This window comes from Ostrea edulis, chromosome 9 (genome assembly GCF_947568905.1).
Source record: "Ostrea edulis chromosome 9, xbOstEdul1.1, whole genome shotgun sequence".
NCBI lineage: Eukaryota > Metazoa > Mollusca > Bivalvia > Ostreida > Ostreidae > Ostrea > Ostrea edulis.
Window position 1 is genome coordinate 10,417,429 of NC_079172.1, and position 12,392 is coordinate 10,429,820.

Here is a 12,392-nt window from a genome sequence, read left to right on the forward strand (position 1 = left end):
ATTCAAATTAAATTCTTTTGGGATTCTATTTTTAAAAATCAGGTATTTTTTCCATAGATTGTATTTTCATATCTACAATTTTAAAATAACATAATGAAATAATTAAAGTTTAAAGAGAGAGGGAGATAAAGATGCATGTCCAGATAGAGTATTTGAGAAAGATATCCAAAGTTTCACGAAACGTACTTCGTACCACCTACTTGTCTCTTGCAATATCAAGCGTCTGTGAGACACTGATTGAAACGGGAAATGCGAGAAAATTCAGGATAAGAACACCAAATGATGGTAAAGCGAAAACTTCCAGAAAAGGGGTATACACTATACTACAGTCTGAAATCTAAATGTGTCATTATTTTAAGAGAAAGTTGAGGGAGTAAAGCATGAACGTCAAGAAAAGGGGAATTTGATATAGGCCTTTAGTCGCAGACAAAAAATGTAATACTATTTAGTATTTTGGCAAAAAAAAATTTGCGCTTTTTCCCCCCTATCTTTTTTTATCTTGATATTTTAATGGGTTATAAGTTAGCTTTCGCAGGACTTTCTTAGTACCGATGTATGTGACAGTCAAAGTATCATAACCAAGCCGAACCTCGCCGATATCATATTTGATAGCTGGAATGGAGAGTTGATTCATCTAGTTGATCCGCACTAGTTTCGTTAAGGAGGTACTCTACATCGTCATGATGGCCGATTTCCTTTTAAAACGTGGATGAAAACATAAATATCAGCAATATTTGCTTATTCTTTTCAAAAACCATCACCTAGCTGAGTAGCTTAGGTTAACACATTGACTACTGAACTATAGATTACGAGTTCGAGTTCAGCAGGGTTTTTAATTTGGGTAATTTCTGGGTGCTATTGCATCATCTCCACAGGTGCTTTTTTGTAGGAGTTGTCATATTCATTCTCTTTATTTTAAAGACTTTACAAGAATGAGTTTGACAACTTTTGTGAAACACATGCCTGTAATAATCGCCCCCACTCCATAGGAATTGAGATTCCCTCATACATTTCTTTTGTTTTTACTGGGCTGCTGTATCTCACTAGCTATAGTGTACATTTTGTGATAAGAAGATGAAAAGGATTGTAGCTCCACTTGTACCATGAGCACATCTAATGTAAAGTATAAAATCAGGTGCTCCATTGCTAAATGCTCAGCAATATTGGAAGGGACAGTCAGGAATCTTTAGGGTGAGAGCTTGGAAATTTAGGTCATGTTTCATGGCAAACATTGGCATTGTGAAAAAAAACACTCGCTGCTACAACAATGAACACCATGCGTAGGTCAAATTTTTGGTGTGTGGCTTACTATTTCATTGAAAATTTGCAGCTACCTTTTCCCTGCACATAACTTTCAAGGCTTTATGTGGATTGATCATGTGCAGAGTTTTCTGACACCCCAGTATTTTAGTAATTTTACCAACCTGAACATTGAAATATACCATCATCAATTTTTGGTCAAAATCTTTGGACTGGTAAATTTTTTTGAAATCATGTTACCAACCTTTATCATGTTTATCTAGATTCCAATGATAATTATGATGCTTAAAATGATTCTTTATTTCTTGAATATTTCCCTGGCTGTTCACAACTACAAAGATATTGCCATTTGAATGAATCAGTCATGAAGAGTATTACAACCTCCTTTTTTTCTAGACTAGTAACAGAGCTGTGGAAATTATTTTTCAGAAGCCTGTCATTCGGACAGACATGTTTAACAACTTTGCCTGTCCGTACAGATTTAAGCCTGTCCGAATATTAAGAGTTTAGATTAACATAATTTATAAAACTGAAGTAACACACAGATCACAGTTTTTATAAGTTTATTAGAACATGTCTTACACTAGTTTTCAAACTCAATTTCTAATTCTCTCACAACCTCTCTCACCATTCTTTCATTCTCATCAAAATCTTGCTCACACTCTGATTCACACTCACTCTCTTCATCATCCATTCTCTCACCTACTCTTCCATCCCTAACACTCTTCTTTTTCTTTTTGATGCTTGGCCTGGTTTTGATCCCGGTGTAAATTTGATCGGCCACGACACCATACTTTCGCACGGTTTAGTTTGCCTGGTTCCCTGTCCCTACTATGCGTTGTTGTTAGTGAGCCAGGGAACCAGACAAAAGTTTCATTTGGAGATCCTCGAGTGGCTTCCACCTCACACATTGTATAGGCCTAAAGCATTGCATAGTGAAGTCATCCGAGGATTACTGATGCATAAGAAACAACAACTCTGGATAAAGACTGTTTACGCGCTGGCATTTTGTGTTTTTGTTAATGTGGGCGGTGCAAACAACATCGGTCATGTGGTCCGACATTTAACCAACTTATGTCAGTCACAGCCAAATTAAGCCAGTCTTGCCGGCATGACCGGCAGTTTTCCACAGCTCTGCTACTAGTAATTAAACGCATGGTGCTGCAGTTGTTGGGCCAAGGTCATGACTAGAAAATTTGTCAATTTTAAAATGTTATATGGAAGAAAAAATATCCAAGGACAAATTCAGCTTTTACAGCTGATCATTTTAACATGCTGATCCACAGTAATCATGAATAGTTACTGCAGGTCCTGTATTGAATTTGACTGTCCTTCTGGAGACGAAAGATGACTTGTAAATTGTATTATGTAACTTAATATCAAAATATATTAAAATGCAAATTTTGTTAATTGATTTTGATTTATTCAGAAATATCAGACAGTGGTAAGTCAAGAGTCATTATCCTTAATTGCTTTCTCTAAATTTACTGTACAACACAACATTGATAAAAACATACTTTTCATCTTAAACATCATCAGGTACAAGATGGGTAACTAGTGGTGAAGTCCTCCTAACTTGTTTGTAAACAATTTTCTAATGAACCTTACACAATTTTTTTATGCCAGCATATAGAACAGACAATATTTTGAATTCATCGATCCTTCTGATTATTTTTCAGTCTTGGACAGGTGTTAAGGTCAAACACTGGATACATGTATTGTTATAAAATTTCAGTACTAAATTGTAAATCTACTTCAGAGGTCTCATTGTTATGTGTTACATGCTGATGTCATATTACCTGCACATTGCTGTGCCTTACTCTCAAAACTGGATTTAAGCATATCCAAGCATATGCATTTATTCTGCAGGGAAACCAGATTTATACAAAATTATTTTAATTCACTGATGTTAAAGATGTGATACATTTGTACTTTTATGAATTTGGGCAGTAAAGAGATGTCTTTATGACAAGAGCTATCCCATATAGGTCAGGGTTCAAAATTAACATATATGCCCGTCAGTCTGTGACTGGTTAAAAGTCTGGCGGCCGGACTGACTGACATTTCTTTTAGTCAGTCCGATGGGACTGGTTAATTTTCTACGGCATCATTTTGGAAAATATACTTAATATGAAATTTTATACACACATTTGGCATGCTTCGATCTGTAGATATCATTTAATAACATTAACGAAATATGTTTCATTATTTCTGGAAAACTCTGTTGGACTGGTATATTTTTCTGCAAACTGGTTGAAATTATACCCCATCAGTCCAGCTGGACTGGTGACATAAAAAGTTAGCTTCAAGTCCTATAGGTAGTACATGTAACTATACTGTAAACAAACTAGTATTTGCAATTTAGCAGCAAAGAACATGTCCACAACTATTATGATTTGTGATGGAAAGAAATTTTGAATACAAACTAGCATGTAATGTTTCATGGTGAGAATTATTCAAGTTTGAGAAAGGGCTGCAAATCTTTCTAGTAACCAAATAAAAACCTGTTTTATTATACGGAGCAAATTTTAAAACCCAACAAAAAATCTGGTAAGGGAATATCTCGAAAGACTAAGAAATCAAACAATTCCTATGTGATTATGATGTTATATATTCTGAGCATATTTGTGTGTGAGAAAGGCTAGACTGACCATATTTAATCCCTGTCTTTAACATCTTTGTTGCTGTGTATCAATCACAGGCTATACAATATTTACTAGTGGAATTTCATGATGCTAAATTACTTTCAATCCATCTTCTCTAGGTTACAGTCAATCACAAAGTTCTTCAAATCGTCAGAGAGCCAGCAAGGTAAGTGAAAAAACTGTTGTAAGTGAGCAAAAGTAAGTTATTGTGCACTCTGTTCAAAACTTGGGCATCACTTTTGGTGAAACCGGTTTGTAGTTTTGTTTGTTTCCTAATGAAGTTTGTCCATGGTCTAGTTATCTGTTTGTTACTGTTAGTTTTCTGCATTTTCTTCTCAAGAACCATATGGTCAATTTATGGATATGGAAAAACTTGAAGAAATTTTTAACTTTTAATCCTTTAGTTCTGTATTTTGTTCTGTGATTGAAAGACTGAAAACATGTTATTCTCTTGTGAAGTGTAAGAATTCTGACTTCTTGATTAAAAAATTTTCTTCAAAATTGAAATCCACAAACCGAAACTATAAAATGAAATAAGAATAGTTGAATATACCAGTAGTCATGAAACTTCCCATATCATGTTGATGTTATGCATTGTCAGGCACTCTTGTAAATGATAGGTAGTGGAACTGTGTACCAGGAAATGTTTGTCGTCATTTTATTTTCACCCATTCCACCATCATCTTGAGTGGGCGATTTACTAATCATAACTTTTAAGTAGGTACGGATGGCTTTGGGAGAATTTAGAACAGAATGAAATAGCTTTTTCACTGCATGTAGGCAAAAATAAAACAGAGCAAAGTTTTCTGCTATGTGGATTTCATGCATTAAGAACAAGCAAGCTTTATAAAGTTTATGCATGGCCAGAAGTGCTGGGTATATGTAGTTGTGTATAGATGGTACAGTAGTATTGTAGACGGCATTCATGCATCACTGGTTATCGTGTCTTAACATCAGTTTTAAATAGCTTTTATAATTTCTCTTTTAGATTCAAGATATTGAACTTTATGGATGCATTTCAGACTTATCTTGCTCAACATTTCAAACTTCTTATAAAGTTTTTTCTTGCTTAAATGAGACACCCAAAACATGAAATGAGGTTTTTGTGTACAATTGATTTTTCTGTTTAAGCAGTGCATGATGAAGGTAAAACTGATATACTTGTAAGAATCGAACAATCTGTGAGATTTAGATGTTGCGTAGTACTAGCACAGACTACGTAGGGATATAAATTGCAATGCATTGTTTTATGCCCTTGACTTTCTTTAAGATGAGAAAGTATTTATGTATATATTTTGTCCTTTTAAATTTCGTTACGTGTCTGGTTAGCTCACTGGATTAATGAGTTAGGCTGTCAATTTCTAGATAGTGCATTCAAATTCTGCAGGGTTTTAATTTATGTTGTTAATGATTTTACACTTGAATTGCAAGTTTTAGTTACATGAGGCAGAATTTTAAAGTTCTAAAACCACAGCATCATTGCACATATCATACCTATAGTTTTCATTCATGACAATTTTGATATATTTGTCAGATCCCTTTAAAATTTCATTCCTTTCGAACATTGAAAATAAAGAATGAAAAATGGTCTTTGGTTAGCCTATGGATGCTTCTTTGCTGAAATGGTTCACCATTTTTTGCAGATGAGTTTATTTATGTTCAAGGATAATTTTAATGCATGTGGTTTTGTGGTGTGTACAGTTTTTGCTTAATAGATTTTATTTACTCTATTTTATTTTTATTTATTTTTATTTGAATTCTTTAGTTCATTGATCTGTATACTGTAGTTGAGAAGCATGAACCCCTACCAACATAGCTATTTCTCGAGAGATGGAGAATATTACGCAGAGGTCCGCAGAGAATATGACAGAGAGTACTATGATCACTCTGACACAAGAGACTGGAATTCATCTCGAAACTTTCCCCCTGAACTTTACCCGTCACACCGGGAATCTGTGTATTATGACAGTAGTTATAGAGGGAGGGGTTACAGTAGAGAATACAACGATAGAGGGGACTATCCATACAGAAATAGACCAACTGCACCAGAATACCACCAAGCACAAAGGGATTCAGTGTATTATGATGACGATCGAAGACAAGGATCGGGACAGTGGAATTTTTACCATGAAAGGCGTTATGACGACAGAGATTCAGAGAGAGGCTACGGAAACCCCTGGAGATCAGAAGGAGGCAGGAATTCGGAGGGACGCTATGGAATTCCAGAAAAGGGCAGTAGTAATTATATGGTTCCTGAAAATGTGAGGGGTAGAGAAAAAAATGATTACTACAATGGAGAAAAACCCAGGGTACCTTACTGGAAAGCAAGTGCTGAAAGAGAGCCAGATTACAATATGTTGGACACAAGAAGTGGACATAAGCATCAAATGAAAGAGGGACAGACTGCCAGAGTTCCCAAGAAAAAGCAATTAAATACTGAACCACACCAGAGTTCTATGAAAGGTTCATGTGATAACAGACAGCCAAAAGAAAAGGGACCGAGGTCTTCAGAGGTGAAAGTTTTGTGTGAACAGGAAATGCCAAGGATAAAAAATGTCAAGGAAACCACAAACACTGCAAGGTCAGGAAACAAAGGAGAAGACCATGAAAGGAAAAATAAGAAGATCACAGGAAACGTACAAAACTTGTCATCAAGTGAAAATACTCCGAGTAATTTCTCTAACACTTTACAAATCAACTGTTCTAGTAAAGTGAAAGGTGATTCAGGGAAGTTAATTTCGTGTCACAGGAAGGACTCCCGTGGCCCCAGCCTTCCTCTTAAAGAACAGAAGCAATCATCAGAATCAACTCAAAGAAACAGCACCAGAGAGAAAGAGGGAGTGAAGTGTACAAAAACTAAGAATACTAATCCAAATGATACACGTCCCAGCAAACCTGGCGGGAAAAAGGGTGATAACAACAAAATTTCAGAGAATGTAAGAAGCAAATCTTTTACAACAGATGGATCAGAGGTAGAAATGGAGCATTTGAAAAGACTCTCTGCTCTGACCTTAGCTTCAAATGATGAACAAGGTTAGTGAGCAGTAATTCTGAGCTCTTTTTGCCTTTAAATCATACAGTGTGTACATTCTCATATAAGTATGTGTACTGTGATTAAAATCTGTCAGTCTGAAGTATTATATATCTCTGAAATGTCATACATGTATACCTTCACGGAAAAACATGTATGTGATAAGTAGTTGTCATTTATCATTACATTTAAAAATCGGTGCTTAGCCTTGAGATGTTGCAAAGGGATGTAGGAATACGATATTATGATCAAAACATATACTGCAGATTTCTTATTCATTAAATCAGTAAGGAGTACCACTCACAAAATAAAATTACTTATCGAGTAGTCTTATTTTTGTGTTGCTGAACTACATGTAAAAACTCTTGATCAACAGTCCACTCGCAAATTCATGTTCTTGCAATTCGATGTCTACAAGTCATTTTACGATATTACTGTAAATTCCTAATTATACGTGAGGAATTCATTATCTCATAATTTTACAAGAGTTGTCACTCGCGAAATAAAATTACTCACTTTTAATTTTCTGTTGATTAAATGCACGTAAGAAGTCTTGATTTAACAAGACGACACGCGGATTCGTGTTCACGCTATTTGACATTAATTTTACTGGTCATTTCGCCATATTAAGTACTCGTGTAAAATAAGGAGTCCACAGTAGTAGAAATTCTGACAGTTCTGAAGTTTATGCTGAAAATTGTTGACATATACATGTATGATGCATTTTTTCAAAGGCAACATGTTTTGTCAGATTCAAACTGTTGCCTGAGGCTGTCATGTTGACGGCAAGTGTTGGGTCAAAGGTTGCAGCAAGACAAACACCCAGAGACGTATCTTTTATTATTCATATTGATGCGTCATTGCACTGCTTTGCATAATGCAGGCATCATGTCAATCTCGTCACACGAAGCATTAAGCGAGTATAGCAATGAAAATCTTATGCTGAGCAGGTATATATATTTATTATATAGCTAATAAATAGTCTATTATAAAATCTGCGTAAAATCTAGAGTATGTTAACGTTCAATATCCTGAGAATTTATTGAACGCTAACTTTGCATTGCGTAAATCGTGTGCGCCCGAAACATTCCGAGTATGAGCATTCAATATTGACCTTACCGTAACGACGTAAACAAGCCAAAATGACAGACGACGGTCCTCCGAATCTGACAGAGCCGGTATTTGATATTTACTTAAAGAAAATGTTTTACTGTACATAAATTATGATGTTCCCATTCACAAAATCAGTTTATTTCATGCATCAATGACAAGTTTAATATTGAACAGTTAAGAAATGCATGCTGATTATTGCACACTTTCACCTTACATATAGATGCCAATATTGAGGAATTCTTGTCTATTTTGGAGTATTTTGAGTGAAAAGGGATATAATTTAACAACTGAATACTTTAGCTATATAATAAAAGGGTTATTGAACTTATATTGGTGAATATTGGCACTCGTTCGCTGTCAAAATGCACTTGCAAGCTCATGCATATTTACAGCCAACTTGTGCCAATATTCACCAATATAAGTTCAATAACCCTATAATATTATTACTACAGTAACTTGATCCGAAGAGTCGGAGTACTTCGAGTTGATAGGTGCGGATCATCAGATCTGATGATCCGCGCCTATCAACTCGACGTGATCTAACTCTTCGGATCAAGTTACTCTAGTAATGAAGAATCTATCATATACCTCCTTACGTATTTTTAAATCTACGTTTATAAGATGATCATTGTAATCCAAATCATCAAAAAATACAGACATAAAGTGAAATTATATTTCGTGTAAGCAATTCTGTTTGTGACGCAGTCGATATTTTTCACAAAAAATGTTGTGTTGATGCAATGTGACATCATCAGTTTCAGAGGATACTGAAATGGAATAAGGAAAGCACAGGGTGGTGATCCGGAAAATCAGAACACGCTCTGTGAAAATTGATGAGTTTATAATAAGAATGCTTATAAGATACGACATCAATCAATCAAAGCTATTTGACCAGTAAATATTTTCAGTTTCTAATACAGGTGACTATTGATGACAAAATGTATGTTTACCGGTCTCTGAGCACAATTTGTTTTATGGAACACAAAAGATTAAACAGTAAAGTTTGGTCTATAGCCTGAAGAAAACATTGTGATCCAACAAAATGTGTTGTCACATACCAAGATTTTGTAAGATTTTAACTGTTCGTTATAGTATTGATTTTCATTATGCTGCATATAGATTAAGAGCTTTGCTTGCGCTTCTTCATTGGATCTTATCACACTGCTAATGTATGGTTGGCAAGGCATGGCTTTCATTTTAATGTATGCATGTTCTACATAAAACCTGGGAAATTTTGTATTTTTTTTTTTTATATAGGTGCAGTATTCCCTGAAAATAGAGTTAACTTTGAATCCAATATCTTTTACATCTGTACATGAGTTACCACATACAGTGTACACATCGCTTTATTCAGCTTTATCTTCATCAGAGCAAACTTTAGATAAACTTGATTGAATACAGTGCAGCAGCAATTCATAATAAAGCTTATAGTTTAGATCACATTTCATATTCCAGGGAAAGACAATGTGCTCAAACTAAAACATCACTTTCTATTTTTAGAATTTTAGGGGTAATGATGTTAGATTCTGGAAAAATACCCCCCCCCCCCCCCCCCCCCCTGGATGGAATTGATGTAGTTTAGATTTCCTCTATATGATGTCATTTATGCAAGCCTTCTTGTTAATCATGGTCATATATATATATATATATATATATATATATTTTATGCTTCACTGACATCAATATCAATAAACCTTTTGCATTGAAAAATATTTAAATTTTCAATGGTTCTTGACTAATCATAAATATGATTATAGCCATGAAGATGCTGCAGATGTAAACAATTGATACATGTATGAATCTTGGTAAATATAGTATGTCTGTTTTAATAGCAGGGAATTCAGACAAAAATGAAAGTAGAATGTAAATATAAGATATAAATTTCATATTTGAAAATACATTCATGTTGGTCTGAAGCATCACAGTTCATACCCTTGTGTATAAGAATTGTCACATATTTGCATTGATTTTCTTTTGATGTTCAGGAATTGTATCTGGTTATCATCAATAGGGTTTTGTTATCGCATATGTGATAATACGAGCTCCTCCCATCTTGTTATCACATGGGTGGTACTAACATCAGAATTACACAATAGAAACAAGACAGGGATAATCGGTTTTCGTGAAGTTACTTTTGCTATTTCATGGGTAATACCGTAAAGCATGTGCCAATTAATTTCTGGGCCGTTGAAGCAGACAGGAAGTGTTATGTAACAGATATACACATACAGTCCCTGAAACGTTCTATTTTCCCACTTGAACAGTGAACGCACGGTGAGCGAACGGTGAATGTACAGTGAGCAAACGGTGAACGCACGCAGAGCGAACGGTGAACGCAATTTGTTGAACGGTGAGCGCACGGTGAACGCAAAATGGTCTATTCATTCGGTATATTTCGGATTTTTCCCTCGGATTGTACTTACTTTATAATCAGGTAGAGAATAATTATGTATATGAATACATCTGTTTGTTTATTTTTGTACAAATACTGGATGTATGCTTCTCATAAAAATGATCGTAAATTTCACATCAATGCACGTAACAATGATGGACAAACAAATTTTATATGTTCATTGTTTACAGTATTGCATATTCTGTACAGATACATGTATACATGAAAACTAGAAACATATGTTTTATAATATTTAGAACTCTTGACGTTTTCATAAATCATGAATATCTCGGTATGCTACATGTAATTATATATTTTGACTTAAGATGCATAGTATTATATTTCTTAATACAAGAGTATAAATGATGCATGTGAATTAAAGATAGTCTAGTAATTAACACCAAGAATTTACAGATGCCCATGCATGACTTCAAAATTTATGAGCGCGGTCATTTGGATTACACACAATAAAAAAAACATCCCCGAAAGGAGTAGAGATAAATGCATTGAACAACCAGCACGGATAGAACAGGTACATCATGTACCTCGTGTTGACACCTGAACGCTTCTAAATAGTATAAAAGGTTTATTCCCACGTAGATTTTGCGTAATTCACTTTACTGTAAATATAGATATACATGTAGTACATCGAACTGAGGAAATGATATCCCAGAATTAATGTACGTACATACAAAATAAATATTGTGACCATGAATTTACGTTTAGATTGTGCAATATTTGTATATTTTTGATGCGTATAAAACTGTTTTTTGCACTGAACTATACGCATATCATATGTGGGGCAGAAATATACGGGAAATATTTCCTCTTTATATTAGAGACAAACGGTTCAAAACTTTAAATTTGGGGAAAGGAGTAAATATATCTATTGACAATGTCTCTCATAAAGATAGGCCTAAAATAATCAGAAATATTTGTCAAATCAATTTGATATTTGAGCACAAATATGCATTGAAACGTAGTGTAGCATAGTTTTTGTAAGTAAGAGAAAGAGAGGGGGGAGGGGGTTAAGAAAAATGATAAACTTATATATAGAATTCTTGTCGAGTGAGGCAAAATAAAATATAATAAATTGTGCTTTTGTCCATACTTGAAAATATTAAAATGATAATTCGGGTGGGGGCGATGTATTTATTAACTGAAACTGCCTCATTTTCGTACACGTACCAGCGATCGTTGCTCTTCTTCGCTATATGCACATGTATAAGGGTTAAATTCATAACTGATGGCTCGTGCATTTTTCCCTCATTCAGAACTTCTCCCACTTTTTACTCAAACAATACTTGTGTTTTGTAATGATAATAACAATGATTTATTCTATTCTTTGATATTGATGAGTGATCCGCAGTTTTCCTTGAATTTTCCCAGTTGATAATCCCAATATTTGTACTTTATAAATTAAATTTCTGATATGATAAGAAGTTTACTTTCACTCTTATGCACAAGTTCCTTTTTATACGCCTGTCGAAGACGGGACATATTATGGTATGGCGTCGTCTGTCTGTCGTCTGTCTGTCCGTCTGTCTGTCTGGACCTTGTGGGCAGGATACAGACTGAACCATAAGCCCTAGGACTTTACAACTTGGTACATTTGATCACCATGATGAGAGGAAGATGCCTATTGTTTTTCAAGGTCAGAGGTAAAAGGTCAAGGTCATAGTATCACTTATTAGGAAAACCTTGTGGGCAGGATACAAACCGAACCGTAAGCTCCAGGATATTATAACTTGGTATATTTGATCATCATGATGAGAGGAAGATGCCTATTGTTTTTCAAGGTCAAAGGTCAAGGTCGTAGTATCACTTATTAGGAAAACCTTGTGGGCAGGATACAAACTGAACCGTTAGCATATTTATGAAGTAGCGCTTTCTAAGGCTATCCCTTTTTATATCTTGATATCCATTTCTACAAGCATAATAATGAATTAGC

The 12,392-nt window shown here is 34.8% G+C and overlaps 1 protein-coding gene across 1 annotated transcript in view; it reads left to right on the plus strand.

The window, feature by feature from the left end:
• The first annotated feature begins 220 nt into the window (after positions 1 to 220).
• LOC125660461 (uncharacterized) overlaps positions 221 to 12,392 on the plus strand; it is a 39,498-nt gene continuing 27,326 nt past the window's right edge. Inside the window, exons 1-3 of the mRNA XM_048892297.2 lie at positions 221 to 285; positions 4,025 to 4,071; positions 5,693 to 6,938. Coding sequence (XP_048748254.2) covers positions 5,702 to 6,938 — 1,237 coding nt within the window. The 5' untranslated portion in view covers positions 221 to 285; positions 4,025 to 4,071; positions 5,693 to 5,701. The remainder of the gene's footprint in view (positions 286 to 4,024; positions 4,072 to 5,692; positions 6,939 to 12,392) is intronic.